General features: G+C 35.6%; 1 protein-coding gene across 2 annotated transcripts in view; it reads right to left on the minus strand.

The window, feature by feature from the left end:
- The window catches only part of WDR70 (WD repeat domain 70), a 144,301-nt gene that overhangs the window by 32,838 nt on the left and 90,190 nt on the right, over positions 1–21,273 (minus strand). For both annotated transcript variants that reach the window (XM_088054208.1, XM_005527972.3), the window contains exon 11: positions 3,859–3,958. In XM_088054208.1, the coding sequence (XP_087910334.1) occupies positions 3,859–3,958 (100 nt within the window). The remainder of the gene's footprint in view (positions 1–3,858; positions 3,959–21,273) is intronic.

Here is a 21,273-nt window from a genome sequence, read left to right on the forward strand (position 1 = left end):
CAGAATATTAACTTTCCTCAGCACCAAGGATTTTTTCCAGTAGGATACTTCTGTCAATGCATGAGGCCTCTTTAGCAGAGCTGTAGCAGTAGTGATCTGTTTTTAATTACTTTATACAAGAACAAAAATAGTTATCCTTAAACAAAAGAATATAAAGAGAAGTTGTGCAATTCAGTATGACTATTCAGAACAGTTTGCTCAGATCATTCAGTATTTTTTCTTGGTAGCACACTTCTCCAAAGCCTGGCAGGATTATTTAAATCTTTTATAGCATTTTTAGTAGCATTTCAAACTCTATTTTTTTCCATTTTAATAAGAAGGATACCAATAAACAGGCTCCAGGCTGACACAATCAGGTCAAGACACTGTTAATGCCAATGGTATTGAGCACTGGATTTATCAAGTGCAAACAACCTAACAATTAGGTCCTAGAAAAATAGTCTTTAGAGAGTACAGACAGGCATTTTGCAAATGCCCTTTAGTCAAAATAAGGCCAAAGCACTAATACTATAAAGATTTTATCTTATTTTTTTTCTTTTCTTTTCAGAAGGTAGTTCCTAGGAAGACAAGCATATGAATGCAAACAGACCCGAAAGAAGCAAAAGTGCTGCCAGGAATTCACAAAGCCTACAGTCAGCAACACTCTATTTAAAAAGAAGGACTCCTGTGTTGAAAGCAAAGCTTGATGACAGAAATTGTTCACAGAGATCAATGAGGGAAGCAAAGAAGGAAATGGGAATTTTAAAAAGTTATAGCTTAGGAAACACATAGCATAATAAGCTTACCAGAATATGTTTATCAACTCTGAGCCTTTCAATGAAGGCTTGCACTACAGATGTGAGAGACACCTTACAGAACAAGGTAGAGGCTTCTGCATTCTTTACTGGTTCTGCAGGAGGAGCTGCAACAACTACAGAGCAACCTTTGGAGGCATCAAAGGTTGGGACCAAAGCCAAAGACCTCATGAGGGAATTTACAAATTGAAGAATCTCTACCTACATTTGTAGAGAGACACTACTTCTCATCATCACCTGCATCCATACCAGCCTGATCAAATACTTAATGCATCATCCTCTTTAAACATATGAAATGAACCTATGGCTAGAAGGATGCTAGAAAATTTTCATAAAGCCATTTCAGCTCCAGGTGCTGCAAATAGCTGGCTATGCCTATTAAAACTAGTAAATGTATTTCTGGCATAGTTAGAATGAGCACCAGTGTTCAGCTCCTGAGAAATATTACTTGATAAAAACTCATCTGATTTTTGAAATGCCAGTGTTTGGATTTATTATTCAGAGCAATGTGTTATTACAGTACACAAAACAGTCACTATACATGCTGCTGCATAACCCTTGAGCATACATGTTTCTATCTTTCAAACCCATTTCAAAATGAAGAAAGAAATACAAGTAAAATGGAAAAAAACCCCAAACAAAAGACCAACAAAAAATATCAAGAGTCAAAGAAATATTTTTAAATTTTTTACAGTAAGACCCTAAGTCCAATCCTAATTCTTATCTCTCCCCTGCTAAACAAGGAAAATGTTGCCCAAATACTATCCTTCATGGTTTCAAGCATGCAGAAATATCACTTTCTTAAGTTTCTGTCAAGTTACTACCTAATATCCAACAAGAATAGGACTGGAAACTTTCATAAGCAGCTCCTTAGGTTTTCATTTTCCCTTGGGCATGCAGCTGAGCCATGCCTCATCTTCTCATATCCAAAACAGAATCTACATCAGATGCAGGAAAGTCCATCAGGCTTTCAATGAAAGTTCCCATGCCCCAAACAACTATCCTCTCTCTGATCCTCAGCACTTGGCAGGTGTGTTAATCTACAAATGCTGGATCCACATCTGCTTTTGTTGGTACAGATCCAAAGCAATACTCGTTTTAAAGCACTAACCAAACAAGTCAAAATAAGGTATGAATCCTCCTTACTTTCTAGCACAGTCCACACAGAGCTCTTTTTTTTCTTTCAATACACTAGACAAAAGTAGCACTTTTATCCACACTGAGTGGCCAAATTTCTGTGCAGTCTTACATTCTGCAATCAATCAATCAATGTTTCATACAGCTTAGAGCAGAGAGTGGTAGATAAAACCTGAGTAAATGAAAGTCTGTTTAACACGAGACAAAAACTGGAGACAGATGAGGAAGTGCAGGCAGGTAAAAGTGCCACATGCAATAAAAATAAGAAAAGGTAATTTATGTGATCTACATTCATAAATGTGAAACAGAAGAGAATTTACATAAAAAGAGGTTTCAAGACGGCACCCCTCCCTAGGTATTAGTCTTGTTTGCTGTGGTGTTTAAAAGCAAACCAAGTTGTTTATTCCAAAATCTCCTGAAATATGTTTGTGTGAATTTTTTTGGGGCAATCACCACTGGCAGACAGACACAGCTTTTTACTTAGTGCAGAATGAAAAGACACACAGTTCACATACTTTCCAAGCAGGAGAAGGCTCACACATAATAAGTCTGGTTCAGTAACGACAAAAAAGCTTGAGAGCTTTTACCTCACCACTTACAACCCATTAATGATGGGTAGAGTGGCAGCAGAACTCTGGATCCAGGACCCTGACAGTTACGAAACAAATCAAGTGCCATTAGTGTCCATATGCCTAAAGCCCTCAAGGATAAGACTACAAAGTCCTTACTCTGAAAGATGTGTTCTAGGAAACAACATTTGGAATCTCTGAAACGTGGCAAGACATACAAAGAATCAGTAAGGCAGCACCCAATATCAGTTGCATTTCACTGTACACCGGTCAGACACTCTACCCCTTTCAGGGACAGGGCACAGGGAGGACACAAAGAAAATTCAAGCTACTTGGCTAGGAAAACACATCCACTGCTTTAGATTTTTTTAACTGTGAATACCTATATTCTGGTATTTTGAGTACGTAATCTCATTCTGTCTATGTACCAAATTGACCAGATGTCTTAAACATATGTTAGGCACAGTATTAACTGACATTAATGAATATTGCCTCTTCCTAGGCCTGTTTATTTGGCCTTAGGGTGATGCTAATGCACACACAGAGCTTCTGGTTACTGCTATTTTCTATCCAGACAGCTTGGCTTGTACGCTTGCACCTGCCTGCAAAACACTGGGCAGACAAACCTCTGCATGAAAAGTTGTCTTCAAACGACACCATCCTATGGCAACAATGAAATGAACGAGTCCTCAAATACATCTTTGCCATCTCAAGTCTTGTTCTATCACCTAAGACTCATGTATAAAGGTTTTATCTGAAGCTTACAACACAAGCCTTTTTTCCCAGTCCTGTGAACATTCCAAAATCTTTTGCCATTCAAGTGTATCTTGGAAAGTAAATTGCAGTCGTCAACTTTTGATGTTTTTAATACAGATTAGATAAAAATTCCAATTAAGACAGAAAATTACATTGCCTAAGAAAATTGTATGAAGAATTAATACCTCCAGAACAGAGATAGTGTTACTGACAGGCACTAATCTTCCATGGAAGAACTAAGCAACAAAACTGGACTTGTTCTATTTTTAATTGAGCTAATGATTTTTTTTCAGTGTATTACTACGGCTAGACAAAAACAAAGATCAGAAACTGTGTAATATAATCAGGAAAGTTATCTTAAAATATTTCTTAACTGCTGTAAAATGCTCTTTCAGGAACATAGTATTGCATGGTGTATCAAATAAAAGTAGTAAATTGTGAAACTCTTCATATTTTAATAACTAGTATCTGATTTTACTACCTTATCTCCACCACAAACAATTACATCTAAGAATTATGTGATCGGTTTGTTTAATGAACCATTTGATTTCATTAGAAACATCTTACATTCAACATGTCATAGGGTTCTTTCAATCACCTACCTCCTCGGCTGGCAAGGACAGTACCATCATAGGAAAATGTCAAACATGAAGTGTCAGTCCCTGAAGCATGGGCTTGCCTGCAGTGGAACTTTGTATGTACCTGTTTGCCAAACAAACAAAACATTACAAAATAAATTACAATTACAAATCAAATTACAAATGAAACAAATGGGACAAACATTACCCCATAGCATGTGCTCTGCTGCTATTCCTTTTTCTAAACAGAAACCCCTGCATTTTTAGGAGGTACACTAGCTAAGTATTTCCAACAGACTTTTAAAAATACTGTATTTGTTTCAGAATATGCTTTCATAACAAGAGCTTGAATGCAAGATTTGAATTCTTCATAGGTTTAATTATACAGTACAGATTTACATCAGCGCATCAGTGCTCTTGGAAAACTCCCACCAGCGCTGAACAAAGGTAGTTATGCCTGGTTAAGATAAAAATACATTCCAAGACAGTTTTCAACACTCTCCTAAGCAGGCTTTTAGTTTCTAAAACTACCAAAATACAATATACATACTTTGGAAAGGACTGAAAAGGACTGGAAGAATTTACTTTTGCCAAATTTAATCCCTGACAGAATTAATAGAACGAAGTTCAGATATTTTGAGGTTGTGTTGCATTTAGGTACAATAAAATTCAAGTATGGGAATGATGTGTATGTTTTATTTTAATTATTTCTATTTTGCTGATAATCCCAAAGAAAGGTTGAAATCACCTTCAAGTTCACATTTTGTTCTTCTGTGGAGATCATTTCTTATTTATTAAGTCATTATTAAGTAAAATATCTAAAAATTGTACTAATAAGGAAGGAACCTCAAATTAAATTTAAATGGTCTTGTCAAACCAAGCTGTCCCACTTCCCAATCAAAACCAGCTAAGATTCCAAGACAGGAAGTGGATACACAGGAAAGGAAAAAAGGAAAATACAGAAACAGAGACAAAGGAATTTGAGACAAGTTGATTCCTTTTTTAATACCTAGATAACTATGCTTCTCATTTGCCCTCTTTTCATAAAAGAAAGCTAATTCATATAGTTGTAAAATTCACCATTCAAGACTTAAAGGTTTGCAGTGCAACTGTATCTCATCTTTCCGTCTGTAAAATGAGGATTAAAACACAGAGGAGAAGATGGCAGATTAGTGACTTTGAAATCCTTTATTTATGGTAGTGATGAGCAAAACAAAAATCATGCATATCTTTTTTTGGGGGGACAGAGGGGGTGTTGAACAACATGCAGCAAAATCAGACCTAGAATCCCATCCTGAACAGTAAGAGAACAAAACAATGACCCGCTGCTCAGTGATTTCTATCCAAACTATGTATTAGAAGAGATGCAATTCTAAAGAAAAAAAAGGAGAATATGCTTATGAAATGCAATCACACTAACTGATTTAATCTTGCACAGGAATCCTCAGTTCATTTATCTTCTTATTTTTGATTATATACCTTACCAAAGCTCATTTAATGGGCTATTTTGGAAGTAAGAGACACAAATTAGTAAAGTAATTAATGTTGTTTATTCTTAAGGATAGTTGTTCTAAATTTGCTTCAAAAGCTAGAAAATCCTTGTGTGATGACATTAATAATTATTGCAAGCTTATTTTAATGTGCAGATTTAGTCAGTCATTGAGAGGAGTCCCGTGAGGCATTCCCTCCACAAATGACTTACAAAGGGGGACTTCAAATACCAACAACATACTTCTTACAGTATTTGAACAGCAAATGAAATGGCCTACACTTGGCCATAGTAACTGTTTTGAAATTAATGTCACTTCCATCCAATCATGCATACCCTGTAGTCTAAGACCAGACTGCAGTTTATAACTATTTGTCTTTGGTGGCAGTGTTTATTAATACTAAAAAAACCATATTTTGTGCATCCAATTGCATAAATTTTTCCAAGTATGTAGGAACATGTAAAGAGTAAAATGTGAATTGGCTATCAAAAAATAAATTTTCTGTAGTATTTGTTAAATATTAACAAGCAATTAAAATGATGTATTTTTTGTCTAAGAAATACCATGGACACTTTCAAAAACATCATAAATGGTTAATATTCACATTTTAAAAAATGCCAGAAAGATTACATTACAATATTTAATTAATTCAAAGAAATTTGAAAAAACTTCATTTGGGCTCTACAACATTCCCATTCCTCCAGGCAATGTCACATTGACATACATATATTAAAACACTGGTTTTTTTCACTCTGCTGCCCAACTTAACATTGGGTATGGGGTTTTTTCCTTCCATTTCACCCTCAATCTGAAATCCTTTCCTCTTATTTTGTGTTGGATTCAAATTAAAACCCAGAAAGAGATCTGGGGTCCAACAAATGCCTTTTCTTTTATGTTTTACAATTAAAAACCCTAAACATCTATAGATAGATAGCAAATCACATAACAGTTCAGAATTTGTGTTATTTTCCTATGGTCAAAGATACTGATTTTACTTAGCATTTATTTGTGAATCCATTAATAATACCTAAATCGTACCTTTCAGGAATTAAACAATTCATCTTAAATTGGCCCCAAGTTGTGTCAGGAGAGGTTTAGATGGTATATTAGGAAAAATCTCTTTGCTGAAAGAACAGTGGAGCACTGGAACAGGCTTCCTAGGAAGTGGTTGAGTCACCATGCCTGGATGTATTTAATAGACGTGCCAATATGGTGCTTGGGGACATGGTTTAGAGGTAGGCTCAGCAGAGTTAAGGTGGTATATAAGCTTATAAACAGTGGGACTCAGTGCTCTTAAGGGTCTTTTCCAACTGCAATGACTTTTTGATTTCACATCATGTACTATAGAGCCTTTTCAGTGAAGTACCTACACTCTCACCAGTCTCTGCCCTTTTTTCAACTGTCTCACTGAGGAATGAAAACAGCAACATCTAGATGTCAAAGACTGACATAATTTGCCTCTTAATGACAAGAATGAAAACAAAACAAGAAATTTGGTCCAACTCTATCCAGCTTCAATACTTTAGGATTTCATGTAAAACTAGGCTTGACTGAAAGGGATAATAAGATTGCATCAGCAATTCTACGTCTTTAAAAATAAATTTGCTCAGTTTACCAGTAAAAAGATTGTTTTCCTAACTTTGAGCTCTGCAAGCTTGCCCTCCATATATTATTCTGCAAAGGAATATAACCCTGAATTGTAATACTAAATCAAATATTCTGAAATGATTGAAGGTTGAAAATAAGTTTTCACATATACTGGCAAACATTCATTCCAGTTTTCAAAGAAAATAATGTTTTTGGCCTCTGACCTCTTAATATTTCTAACAGACATCTAATCTTGCGAACAAATCATTAGCAAAAAAAATGTTATCACAACATTTCTAGCTGGAAAGACATGAAACAACAGAACCAGTGTACGCAATTCAAAAACTTGATTCAAGAAGGGAAAGGGAGAGCATTGAAACATAAGATAAAGATGTCAAGATAATTAGGGCAAAGTGTATCTACTAATCTCCTTCATTACCCTTCTCCTTTTGTTGCAGAGGTGCCTGCTATTACGAAGTAATAGTCATGTGCCACACAAAATTTGACAAGTTCATCAGTCCTTAACATTTTTAAAGGTTTAATTACTTCAGCAAATTCTGCAGTAAACCACTAGCTTCTGCAACTTCTTTAAAGGTTTTCTAACAAATAACTCCAGCAATGTAAGCACTTTCCTCCTAGCTTTGTATTAGCACGTATGTTTTTGTTAAGCAATTACAGCTGACTGTACTTGTGTGCAAAATGAGATGACAGGCATAAAACATGAAGCACATGTGAGAAAGGACATAGTTGCATGTATCAAAAAAACCAAAAATAACAGATAAATGTTAGGGTTTGCAATATTGCTACAGTCCTCAGAGAGAATGAGAGCCAGAAGAGAAAAGGAAACACAAGAATGGATTGGGAAGGAGTTGGGGTACAAACAAAGGTACATGACTGAAGGAGCATCAGCAATGAGTATCCCTTGTACAGAAACCTGTGTGGACTCAGGAGCACCCATACAGGAAGTGAAGACGACAGTGCCCACACAAACAGTTTATCACAAAAGAGTGATGTACAACAGAGCCACATGGCTACAGCTCTGCGTCCCACAACTGATCTCCTGCTCCAAAACACTCAATAAAACTTTTTCTAGCAAAAAGACAGATGTACTCAGTTTGTTCACCTCACAAATCCAAACCACATCCATGAGAAAAATAACAATATGTTTAATGGATGGAATTCTTAAACTTTCTGCATTGTTTCTGGGATACACAGAATATTCCACAGTAAGCCAGCACTTTCCCAATTTTATAATGCTTCGCACATTCTGTGCCCCCACTTTTCTTTTAAAGAAACATTGAATGTCACAGTCAAGACATTCTTCTTCCTTCTTATTCCTAACATCTTCTAGATTTATTTTTTTTTAAAGCAAAGGCAGTAAATTAGGGCAGGCCTTGGGGAGAGTGAGACACAAAGATGCCTATATCAATCCTTCTCTGTTTTACAGATGTATAGCAAAATATTACTTATTTATTAGTGTGAACACAACCATACAACCACAACTGAAGTTTATGCTAGTTTCAAACATTAGACAAGAAGGGCAGAACTAGTTCAGCAGAGCTGTTTGATAAGCAGGTCCCAAGCCCTGTACAGCTACTTGAGTTTTAAATGGGTCTTTTCACCTAAGATACTTATAGCAAAACAAAACAGCTCACACTGACAATATCAAACTGCAAAAATTGTAATATTTTACAAATTTTAAAGCTTTCCAAGATGATGTATTATCATCAGACAGGCTAAGGTCACATGAGATACAAAGCTGCAAGAAGAATACAAACAAACCAGAAATCTACTTTTTAGTCACAACTGACCAAAGCTGTCTGGGTCTTTGCTGAAAGTGATCCCATCAGAGACAGACAACATCTCAGAGCTGTGATCACAGCTGAAAAGACAGACAGGTTCCCAAGGCATGAGTTACACTCTCCAAATGTCTAGTTACCCATCCCCCCTTCAGCCACCTCTACTGAAGGCAGTATAACTCTTTTCCTCTCAATTATAATCCACAAAAGGAATTTAAGTGTACTTTCTGGGTTTAGTGCACCAATTAAAAATTGTCAGGTTTACATATGTCAGCTGAATTCAAGAATTTCTCAATATTTTCCCAGACCAGGCAGTTGCAGGCTATATCAGATGCTTTCCTGAAGTCTTTGTAAACATGATCCCCAGGCTTTCAATTTATGTGACAGCTCTTCAATACCCACTTCCTGTGATGTAGAAATGGATGCTGTTTCAGTAATGAGCACACTGATGCAAAACAAGATTAACTTGTGAAATCTGAGGTTTTACTGTTTACATGATTACACTGTTACATGATTTCCTCTTCTCTGTGACTTTCTAACTCAGTGACATCTACACATATAATTAGCAGACCTGAAATACTCTTTTTCTCTCAATCCTAATTAATCAATTATGAATACAGTAGCTTAACCTTACTTGCCAAAACCAGGGCATCTGACTGACAATTGTATTTAACTGTACTGTAAATAAGATTATTTCACTATATTCTCATCTGTTGCAAATAAGGCCTTTTTTCTGGGTGACAAGTATTCAGGATTTCTTTATCTATCACACTCAGCAGTGGTTCAATACCCTTCAGTAGTCTCTCCCATGTATTTCATTGAGAAGCTTACCTAGTTATTTGCATTTACTGAACCCATGAAAGATTTGGCTCTTTTTTTTTTTTGTTTTTGCAAATGTTCTGTAGTTTTTCCTGAGCAGCTACATTGCAATGAAAAACCTACATAACCAGGAGGAAAAAAAAAAAATGTGTACAAATATTTTTAAAATTTATGGAATCTTCAATGAATCATCCATTATATTATGCAATTCTGAATGGAAATAAAAACACAAATGTGAAATACTTAGTCAGAAAATGCTTGGAAGGTATGGAAAAGAGTAGTCTAAAAAGAAAAGTCATACAGTGATGTAGCCAGTCAAGGTGAAAAATTATTTAGTGTTTTCTTAATTACAATTGATACAAAAAACTTGATTTCTATTAAAAAAAAAAAATTAAAACATTTATGCAGAAGGCAATGAGGAAAGCCACCTGATACATTTGACCATGTATGAGTTTAGGCAAAACAAGAAAGCAAGCAGGCTGGCCTGTCCTAGAGATACCTCTGATCCATTGTAAAGTGATGAGAAAGTCCTTCCTACCTGCCCATGCTTCCTTCACCAGGAAGAACACTCAATTTCTAAGAATACTGCTGACCACTAAAACAATTTCTTTTTGTTTAAGCTTATCAAGAAATATTTCAGGAAACCATTTTAGAAAGATGGCTTCTTAACAGCATTGCTAAATATTTGCCTAAAGGTTTGAAAATGAAACCCAGCTGAATGTTTGGCTGCACAGTCAAACTTTGCATTTGAGAAAATAACCTATCTTGGCCACAAAAATGATAAATATTACTAATAAAAATAGCTTTTGGAAATTATTCAGTTGGCTTCCTTTGGAGATTTTTTACACTGTGTAAGAAAAACACACAAGGATGTAAAAGAAACTTTCTTCTGTACCTTTTCATAACTTATCTAACCCATCTCATCCAAGAAAATTTACATTTTTCCTCCTTCATACTATCATAAATATGACTTTTTTAAATTAAAAAAAAAACCAAAAACAAAAACACTACTCCTTTGGCCTCTCTTGAAATTAAATTAATCAGTCTTAGACTTGCCCAGCTGTTGAAGGCTTCTTTGCTTTCCAGAAAACAATCAAGTGTGATCAATGTTATTCTGTAAAAATCTTATTAAAGATTCAGCTAAGATACACTAGAACTCCACTGAAAATCCACAGATTTCTTCAAACTCATCTATGCCAACACTGCACGTTTCATATGATTTAAAAGTAGCTTTTGGCCTACTGGCAATAAAGAGAAATATAAGCAGAAAAGAAATTATGAAGAAGATACTAAGTTGTCATCAAATGCAACTATGACAGACTTATTCTCAGCTTATTCCCAAATATTCAATATAATTTCTCATAGTCTTTCAGTGTCCCCAAAGCTTAAACCACTTCTGTAGTCTAATAGAGGAACAGTGTAAACAGTGAGAAGTATGACCAAAAATACACAAAAATCTACATGAAGTTAACATTTCTGGTTCAGTACTCCCTTGAGCCAAAAAGGTGTAGTTTGCAGTGAGTTTTCAAAGTTGGTTGTCTAATAGAACTATTTGCTTGCTAGAAATAGTAGCTAGTACATGTATATTCTAAGAGGATGGGTGTATTTCTCTAAGAGATGAAAGCATTTTCACTAAACTTCTTGTAACATAGCAAGCTATTCTTTCTTCCATATGATTTTTTTTTCCTGATAAAAATGCAATGTAAACCATCATGTCATAATATCTCTGCATGTTGCTTAAAAATACATAATTTTTAATAACTATGGCTTTGGTTTTATTCATTCAGATGGAACAACAAAGATGGAAGAACACCTCAGTTAAAGGGGTGATATTTTTCCTCATGTACATCAGTAATAAAATAAGCATTCTCAAGTAAACTTCATTTTCTTTTCAAGCAGTATTCTTATCACAATTCCATGGTTCCTTCTTTGATGTTGCTTTTTTCTCACAATAGTTTTATATATTTGACTAGCTAAAGAAGCAAACAAATAAAACCCCCACACACTTGCAAGCAAAAAACTGGCAAAGCAGGAAAAAAATTTCAAAAATTGTTTCGAGTGGTTTACACTAACAGAACAGTGTTCCAGGTTAGTTTTCAGAGCAGCAAGGAAGCACCTAAGCATTAGATAGAGTGAAAAAGCTTGTAATACCTTTTAAAGAAAAAGGTGCTTGCTATTCTATAATGCAATTTCTGATTAAATTTCAAACATGGATCACTTTTAAAATTAGCTTTCTTTTTTAATAGACATTAAAACATTTTGTTATTTTAAGTATGAGAGAAAAGAATATTTTTTTCTTTGCAATTAAAATCCTTGAATCAATTAATCCCTTCTGTCTCATGTAATGTAAATAATAAGATGAATAATGTTTATTAAAGGTATGGAAATATGAAGATGTCCAAATTGATATCTAAGAGTCCTTCAAACAGTCTGCAGTATTTCCATGAAAATCTGTCCCTGTGAATTGAGAACTGTTATAGAATTTTTCATTCTGTAAGTAGCCTTCTTCTCTACCATTAATGCTTGCTATTTGCTTCAAACCCTTCCTTCTTACTCTTTTTCTATTTCCATGATGTGGTACTTCTTTCCACTGCAATTCTCTTTGACCACTAGCATCCCAAGAATTCTTTTCCATCCAAAAAAAAGATTCTTTATATTTTCTCATTCTAGCCTTCTAGTTTCACTTCAGCACAATATTTCACATCTACACCCAGCAACTTTGTATTTCTTCTCCACCAGCAATGGGATAGGGAAATACAAATTTCACAAGCACCAATTCATGTATCTCAAAACCTTATTTACATTACCCACTTCTCCCCAGATAGCTCCATGTTCCCCCCTTTCTCTCTCTCTCTCTTGCCTTTTCATCCAGTACTGCCTTCTCCTCCACCCTCACTCCTTATCAATTCCACTATATTCCATTTGAGAATGCCACTTAAATTCCCTCCTGAGTCTCAGGATTATCCATGACAAATTCAACATGGGATGCTACCCCACCCTTACTGTCCTCAACCTTGGGGAAAAAGTGTCTATTTTCTGTCCCACTTCTTCACTGTTTTATGAAGTCCGGTATCTCCTGCATGCCATCTGCATGTTGGCTCCCTTGTTCACTATTCTCTCTGGTACATGATTACCATTCAGTTTCCCTGGATGTTCACTGCTACTCAGTCCCCTTGGTCACAGAACTTCTCACTCTACAGTTTATTTTTACAGAACTTATTCACAACCATGACTCCCCATATTTTCACACCATTAATCTGCCTTCCAAAAAAGGGTACATCACTGTGTCTCTGCTGAACATCTTAGTTCACCTTGACATCTCTGTGAATGTTTAGCTGGCAACACAAATTCAACACGATGAAAGCTCTTCCTGATTTTCTTACATGGATACCATATCTTCTCAATTTCCCTGGAAGATCTTACCTCCTATAACCATTCATCATGAGAAAAATGTTGTTATATGCATCCCAATGTGTCATCTCTTTTCTGTCACACATCATAAAACATACTGTAATAAATCCATACAATAACCACTGCCAGTACCATTACTTTAATGTGTTTTCCCTCTTTGTTTGGTAATGGTTCTTTACTTTAAGGGGTCCACTCTTGCCTCATTTTCACTTTTATAACAGCTGTTTTTCACCAATGAATTGAATACACAGTCTTTCAATTACAGCAATTACAGATCATTCATTTAATCTGCAAGCACATCTGTGTTTTTCTCACAAAAAAAAACCAAAAAACCAACCAAAACCAAACCAAAGAAAACCACCACTCCATTTCCTGCAACACATTTGGACATACAGTAAATGATAAGGTAAAAAGTTATTTAAAAAAACAAAAGGGAGACTAATAGTAACTGAGTTTGCATATTGCCTTGTTTTCATTTCCAAGTGTAAACCTCTTACCAGCTTGACACCGGAGGATTCATTTTCTGTATAGCCACCTTTGGTTAGGAAGGAAGTCAAAACTGAAGTTTGTTTTACACATGCAGACAGACAGCATCACACATTATTGCAGCCCTACCTTGCCCTCCCACCTTAATGCAACAGCCAAGAAACCACACTGACCTGTATGGAATACAGAAAACATTCCTACACCTCTGCCAACTCCTACCCAGTTTGTCAATACACCTCAACACATCAAGTATTGAAATCTAGCAGGCATTTTCACATTTGTGACAAGCAACAAGCCAATCCTGCAATGCAGTGCTTTCTGTTGATTCCAACAGGTGTCCCTACTTCTGAGAAATCACTCAGGCTCTTCAAGGCAGTCTTGAAAATATGCTAGTCCTCCTGTCACAAGAGTAAGGATGCACTACCTGTCCTCGTTCTGCTCTTGTGAGCCCTGGTGAAACAGAGTCTATAAATATCTGCACAGTGAATTCTGATGGCCTCAACAGGATCAAGTTTGTTTACAGATCTTGGACTCTCCAGGTGAGACCACAGAACTGCATAATGGTGAGGACAAAAAGCAAGCTAGTGAGCCAGGATGACATTTATATCCTCACAACAGGGAACACATTCATCACAGCAGCAACATTCTTGAGGAGCTCCTAGTATTTGTAAAAACAACACAGAATCCATGGTTATCCAATGACTTAGAGTTTTTAGAGCAAATCTCTCTTTGTATGTGAATTTGCATGGTACTTTATAATTTGGCCATCCTATCCCAACCTTTACAAAATGCACTAAATATAAAATAAAATGTATTGCTGATTATGGGTGACTTCTTTGAGCACAGAACAGTCACAAGCCAAATCTCAAAGTGGCACATGCACACAGCACAAGAAATAGTAACCATAAAGGAATTTCTTTAAAAACTCCACATACTGCTTAATCTAAATGAAAATTACACATGTTGAAATATCTCAGAATACATTATTTAAATTACTGCTTAAAATGATCATACACATTCAGAAAGTCTATTGAACTAGAATATCATTGTAAGTCTCTGGACATACTTAGACACATTATATATGTATTTACACATAATGCATGAAACACATAGGTAGTTATCCAACTCCAAGTCTAGTTCTCTATCTCATGAGAAATTTAGAACTTGGTTTAAGGAAAGCAGCTGTTTCACAGATATATCTGATTTCAGTCTGTGTAGTATCATTGCAGTCATACATTAAATAAAACACAGCTGGACAATGCTTCACCTATTTCACCACCCTCTCTGCTAACTGTTTAGCACTAACATCTGTTGAAAACAAACTTTAGGAAATAGGGAGATCATGAAGAAAACCCCTTTATTTTAAAATATTTTGCACTGGAAGTAGTTTTCCTTACTTATGAAGAAAGCCTCACATATATTCAATCAGGTTTTAATGATGAGATTTATACCAAAAGTTGCAAGAAACCTGAAGCTGTCTGTCACTGAAGCTGTCTTACAAAATAATGTCTTACAGAATACTATTACAAATACTTTTAATTCCATATGATTGGTTTAGTTCTGTACCTGCTGCCAAGATATGTTTTAGCTGTGCAGTTTATCTTCTCATTGATAATTGTGGATAAAAAAATAACTTGTTTGACTTATAATCTTATTATAAATTCTCTAAAAATGCCATTCAAATATTTTCAATTAAAGTTAACAAGAACTTTGAAATTACATTCTTTAGGAATTGGTCTAGTATATTATGGCCAATTATTTAAACTGTTATCTCCACAGAAGTGCACCTTTTAATGATATAACCATGAATCAATTGTTCTTTCTGTAGAGAAAAGATGGTTCTTTATCAAACTTCCTGAGTTAAATGGATGTAACCTAATGTTACATACAAAAGCTATGCCTCAGTGTAACTTATCTCCTGCAAACCTGTATGCTCCATGGCTCAGAAGCCTCTTCCCACCTCTTAGAGCTGTAATTCATTTGTTCAAGCTGTAACAGTCTTCCTTTTGTTAAATATTTTAAAATGTGGGAGTCTTTGGCTTCTCTAATAAAGCAAACTTAATGACCGAGAGTTGTACAGAAATGCACTTTTCACTGCTTTTAGGAAATTCACAGTATAATCCTGCTGTTCATCTCCTCACAAGCTTCAAGAAATAGTGACCTACTATGAAAAACAGTGAGATACATTTGGAGGCAAAACTAACTTCCTAATATACAAATCAAGCACAACAGTCTTTTCATAATTTACAAACCCTATCAGACCCTAGACCACTGAAGTTTTCATCTTGCTTGAGCAATGCATATACTACAGTAACTAAAAGCCATTTCTCTGATAAGCCAAACTACTCTGGAGCTTACTTCTTGTTCAGTCAGAATGTAGTATTTGTATTTTCCAGTTTTTGCCTCTGCAAAAAAGGAAAATTTTCTCTAACAAAGTTATCTCAAGAAGGCTCTTTTATCTTTTTCCATTATTTTTCATTATTTCATCTATTTCTGTCACATAATTTATGTTTTATTAATAGCACAACAATATTAATAAAGCAAATCATGTTGCTATAATGCCTGTTCTTCTCAAGTTGCAATTCTGACATTATTTCTGTAAGTTCTACTTTCAGTTTTCCAAATAATAAACCTGAGAGATATATATAATCCTTGTAGGATAAACCTTTTTCCTTTAACCATACATGAATCCAAAGTGAAATCCTTTAACCTATTTTCATTGGGCTGTGACAGACTTCACGATTTAGAATTGCCTTTCATCACTGTATTAGATAGTGCAAACATTTAGATAGTTCTTAACTATAAACTGTTTATTACGTAAGAAAGAAATGCACTTAGAAATACAGCAGGGTACGTTTTATCTCAGCATATGATTGTTAGACTCTTTACTGTGGCTGGCTTCAGGGTACAGATAGTGATGTACTGCCTAACCCAGACGTATACAAAAAGGAATAATATATGAATCTGTTAATATTTGCTGCTGGCAAGCTTGTGTGTGATTTCCAGTTTCTGGAATAGAGGTCTGGCACATATACATATGGAATGAAAGGGTGGAATATTATGGATATGGAAAACTTACCTTAAGTTTGAAAGGGGAATATAGTATATTTGGATATCCTTCATCTTGTATTTACACAAGAAATTTCCAGATGTAGCCAGACTGCCCTCTTCAAAGCACGAAGCATGTTACATACTTGGGGGAAATTGGAAGATTTCCCTGCTGTTTAGCTGTAGTAGTGATACTCAGCAAATTTAAGAACAGTCATTGTAAACTACTTCTATTAAATATTGACATTTCACTGGAGTATTTTTAATGCTGTAGAGATATCAATATAAACATCAAATTCTATACATAAAAAAATCATCCAAATAGATAAGTGAATATTCCATGGTGAAAAAATATTAGTAAAACTTAGCTGGTGTGAAGAAAGCATAATTCTCTAATGCTGGGATGGACAATATGCCAGAGACACACAATGAACTGGTAGGAACTGCATCTAAAAAGGCATATGTATAGTAAAGTTTTCTAGTGGACAGACATAAGACATTCCAGGAATTAATTACTGACAGCCATGTCTTTTGTATGTCGGCATATGCAAAATGAATCCTGTAACTGTGCAAACATTCAACAATCTTTGACTTCCTAACACATGGGTATAAATACCCTCAAACGACCTTCCAATTAATAGGAAAATATTAACAGCAAGTCTCAGGTCTTACACTAGTTTTGATTACTCAGTCTTGGCAGCATCAGCTGTAAAAACCATCATAGCACCAAAATAAAGTTTGCAAAAAAATTGCCAAATAAAATTTGGACTTGGATCCCCATTCCAAAAAAAAAGTAAAAAAATAATAATCTCACATAATAATTTTTCATCTAAATCTGGGTCTTTAATTGTACAGTATTTTTTCAAAATGGCTCCAGTACTTGTGAAACCTTTAGTCTCTAAAAACTCTACCTTAAAACTTCCAACAGCACACCACAAAACTAAAGCTTACAGAAACCCTTTCAAAGCAAACCATCACTAAATATAGAAATGTATTTATCTTACATCTATAAATCATGCAATTATTTGGAAAATACTTTTAACATGACTATTTGTAATTAAAATGTACAGAGCTCAGATCTGTTTCATTTCAGGGCATACTGCGACATTCCACTTTTCCTTCCCTTATATTTTAAGGATAAGGTGGCTTAAGGGTGTGTGGAAAACAGGTTATTGGGATTACCACTTGATCACACCACTTCTGGGAATATTCATGTAGGTAGTACATTATTATAGGGTTTAAATTCAATATCATTGTGAATTTTAAGTTCTGCAGGACCACTTTGAGCTTCAGCTAAGTAATTTAAACTGATCAAAATACATAAATTATTCTAGCAATTTAAAACCAGAGTAAGGTTTTAAAACCAGGGGAAAAGAAAATGCTTGCAAAGCAGTAACCTGGCACTATTGTATCAAATGCTCGTTTTTGAGCTGAAGAATGGAGTTAAACCTACAGCTAAGTCTTCTATGAAACAAGAAAGTAAAAACAGAGAGGTTAATCACTCACTATAAAAATATTTCCATGAGTACTGAATCAATTTTCTTAATGAGAATTATGTGAAAATCACAAAACACTGTATCTTTCATGTTCAGATTTGCACTATATAAAAAAATGAACCTATTACAGATGTACAAGACAAACCTATTACAGAGGTATTTGCCAAAACTAATTCTTTACTACGTACAGTGCAGCCAGTAGATAAGTAAAAGCTTATAAAAACTACTCAAATTTAGAAATGCTAGAAAAAAAACAGACAAGATTTTGAGGATACAAGCTATTTTCTCAAAGGCATTTAAAAGACATGACCACTTTTCTTGCAAACTCTGCCTCTCCTACATCCTTATTAACATTTCTGTATCACAGCTGCCATGATATACCATAAAATAGGTGATGTGTGAAACTGTGAAACATGATTCAGCCTGTCATACACAGGGAACTTGTTTATGCACTCCTGTGCTGAACACACCCAGGAAAAGCTCAAGGAGAAAATCTGTGTAACAGGTAGCCTCATCAGGTGGTTTAAAAGATTAAGGAAGGCTAACTAAGCAGTCTAGCTTTTTACCCTAAAAAAGCCTATTTGTAACAAATCTTATTTCTTAATCCTTTCCTGCTTATTGTGGAAAATGAGGGGAGGTTTTCTCTCATTGAAGAGATTTCAATTTTAACTCACAATATGTTTCAAAAATTACTTCAGTCTTTCCCCATTATTATGAAGGAGTGTCTCCCATTTCTGAACAGGAAAATCAGGCACACAGAAGTTTACTGATGGCAAGACACTCTGCATTCTAGATGCTAAAGATTGACTCCGTGGATCAGTTTGTTCAGAAATACATACAACCGCAGGCTTGCAAAAAGCTCTGAATGGGCAAGCACAGGCAAGATGAGGAATTTGAACTTATATGAACTACAGGTACTCTTTGTTGTTTAACTAGTTGTTTAACTGCACTGCCCTGTGAACCAGCAATTTTCAAGGTCCTATCTTATTTTTGACCACTAATGCTCTTCAACTCTCCGTATTTGCCAGACACTTTTCTCCATGTCTCAGAACATTTAAATTGAGAATGTTCTAATGTGTTGTGTTATGATTGACTATTTCACACTGTTGTTTCCACTATTCATTCAAAGTTTGAAGGAAGTTATTTTTTATGTCCTTTGAAGCTGTTATTTTAAGCCAAGTTGACAGTGTTCATAATATTTCAAATATGCTGACAGATCGCTCTGCTAATGTGCACTGTAAATGCACATGTACATGAACCTTAAAGAAAAAAACATGCACTGACAAAATAACATATGTGAGAAAATAACACAGATTTATGACAAAACAAAAAAAAAATCCTCTAAGGCAGGTGATTATAATGGATCATGATCCTACTGAGGAAGTTTGGAAAAAGGCAAGGCAGAGCTGGAATGCATTTGGCTAACTTCAGCTCTAGCAAGTTACCAATGTCAGTGTCATGAATTAAGAAAAAAAATCTTCCTCTGAAAGTTCCAGAAGTATTTTTACTCTCACTGCACACAGCTGGGAGATTTGGAATCATACCAAAAAGGAGTGGAAGTAAAAAATTGAATGAAACATTCGTGGTGACCATTACTAGTCAGAAGTGAATTGATCACACACCAAAATCACTCCCTAGGCACAGCAACATAACAAAAAAAACCCAAAAAAACAAAAAAAACCCAAACCAAACCAAAACAAAAGCAAGCAGATACTGAAGTGTTTCAAAAGTGGCTTGGGAAAAAAACAACTGATGAAGATGACTTACAACAAACAGCTACTTTGACTTCAGCAGGATGGATAAAGTATGACATAGAAAAGATCTTGAACTCCTCAATTAAAAATCAAAAATTATTTAATCACAGCATTCTAGACCAAGTTCTACAGTATGAAGCAGTGTACAACACAGGTGATGTGTCTGTGGTAATGGGGATGCCACCACACAACAGGTTAATTTTTTATTTCTTTGCCCTTTGATTGACACATTGGTGTGATTCCTTTAGACAGGTATAACAAAGCAGAGAATAAAAAAGAACTATACCAGCAGTCAGGTACTATGACTACAGTGGCAAAGGAGATTTATGGGGTAGCTTCTGTCTTGCAAAGTGGTACAGTAATGACTTCCCACCAACACTACCCCATTGTGCCTGCTTCTGAGTGCCCCTTTTGCTGTTGGAAAGGGCATCATCAGACTCTATTTCCTACTGGGGTATTCACTTCTGCCCTTGGAACTGCTGCTTCATACTTTAATAGGACGAGAGGCAACAGGCAGGAACTGATGCACCTGAACATGAGGAGGAACTTCTTTACTGTGCAGTGACCTAGGACTGGAACAGACTGCCCAGAGAGAATGTGGAGTCTCCCTCAGTGGGGATATCCAAGAATGATCTGTACACAATCCTCTGCCCTGTGCTCCAGGATGGCCCTGCTTGAGTAGGGAGGTTGGAGCAGACGACCCACTGCAACCTGACCAATCCTGTGATTCTGGGCTGCATCGATGAGCCTTTGTCCGTGGGAAAGCAGGGGCTTTACATTTTCACCCAAGAAAACAGAAACTTCCCCCCTGCTGTGTTTGACAGTAGTTTGTACTCAAAATTAAATGTACCCAAAACTCTTCACAGACAACCAGGAAACAGGCACTCACAGTGTGAGCCATGATCTGGATGGATAATTTTCATGGATTTCATTTGTGCTGTTACCACCATATGCAGGAACAGTGGTTTGGGCTCCCAGGACCAGAGCTGAAATGTCATTTACATCCTTGCACAAAAGCAAAATCAAATTCAGGCAGTCACAACAGACCTTTATTGGGTCATCCCAGTCATACCAGTACAGTCAAATAAGCTACAGTCAATTTTAAACACCTTCCTGAGTATCTCCTTCCAGCTGCGTATTGACAAAGCACACAGGATAAATAATGATGTCAGAATCATTCCAAACTGATCAAGAATAAGAAAACATGGCAATTATTTTCTGCTTTCAAACACTAGTGACTTTTACTACTGACTCAATAGAGTCTTGTTAAGATAAACACAAATGCTCTCTTAATTTTGACCTGAAAGTAAGCTGTACTGTAGCACAGCAAAATCTATATACATACGGCTCTTCTCTTGTTTTAACAGAACCAAATGGTATTTGCTGTATGGGAATTACAGCCTTTCTGTTCAAAAATCAGAAGTTAATATTTCTACCACATATTTCTTCAAGAAGTTTAACCCTCACACCTCTACCCTAGACAGCTTTACCCATTTTCCTGTGTCACATACAATTTGTACCCCCAAGAACTGCAACAATTTGTATTAAC

Source organism: Pseudopodoces humilis, chromosome 4 (genome assembly GCF_049639895.1).
Source record: "Pseudopodoces humilis isolate 2021_Gansu_Grassland_sample_001 chromosome 4, ASM4963989v1, whole genome shotgun sequence".
NCBI lineage: Eukaryota > Metazoa > Chordata > Aves > Passeriformes > Paridae > Pseudopodoces > Pseudopodoces humilis.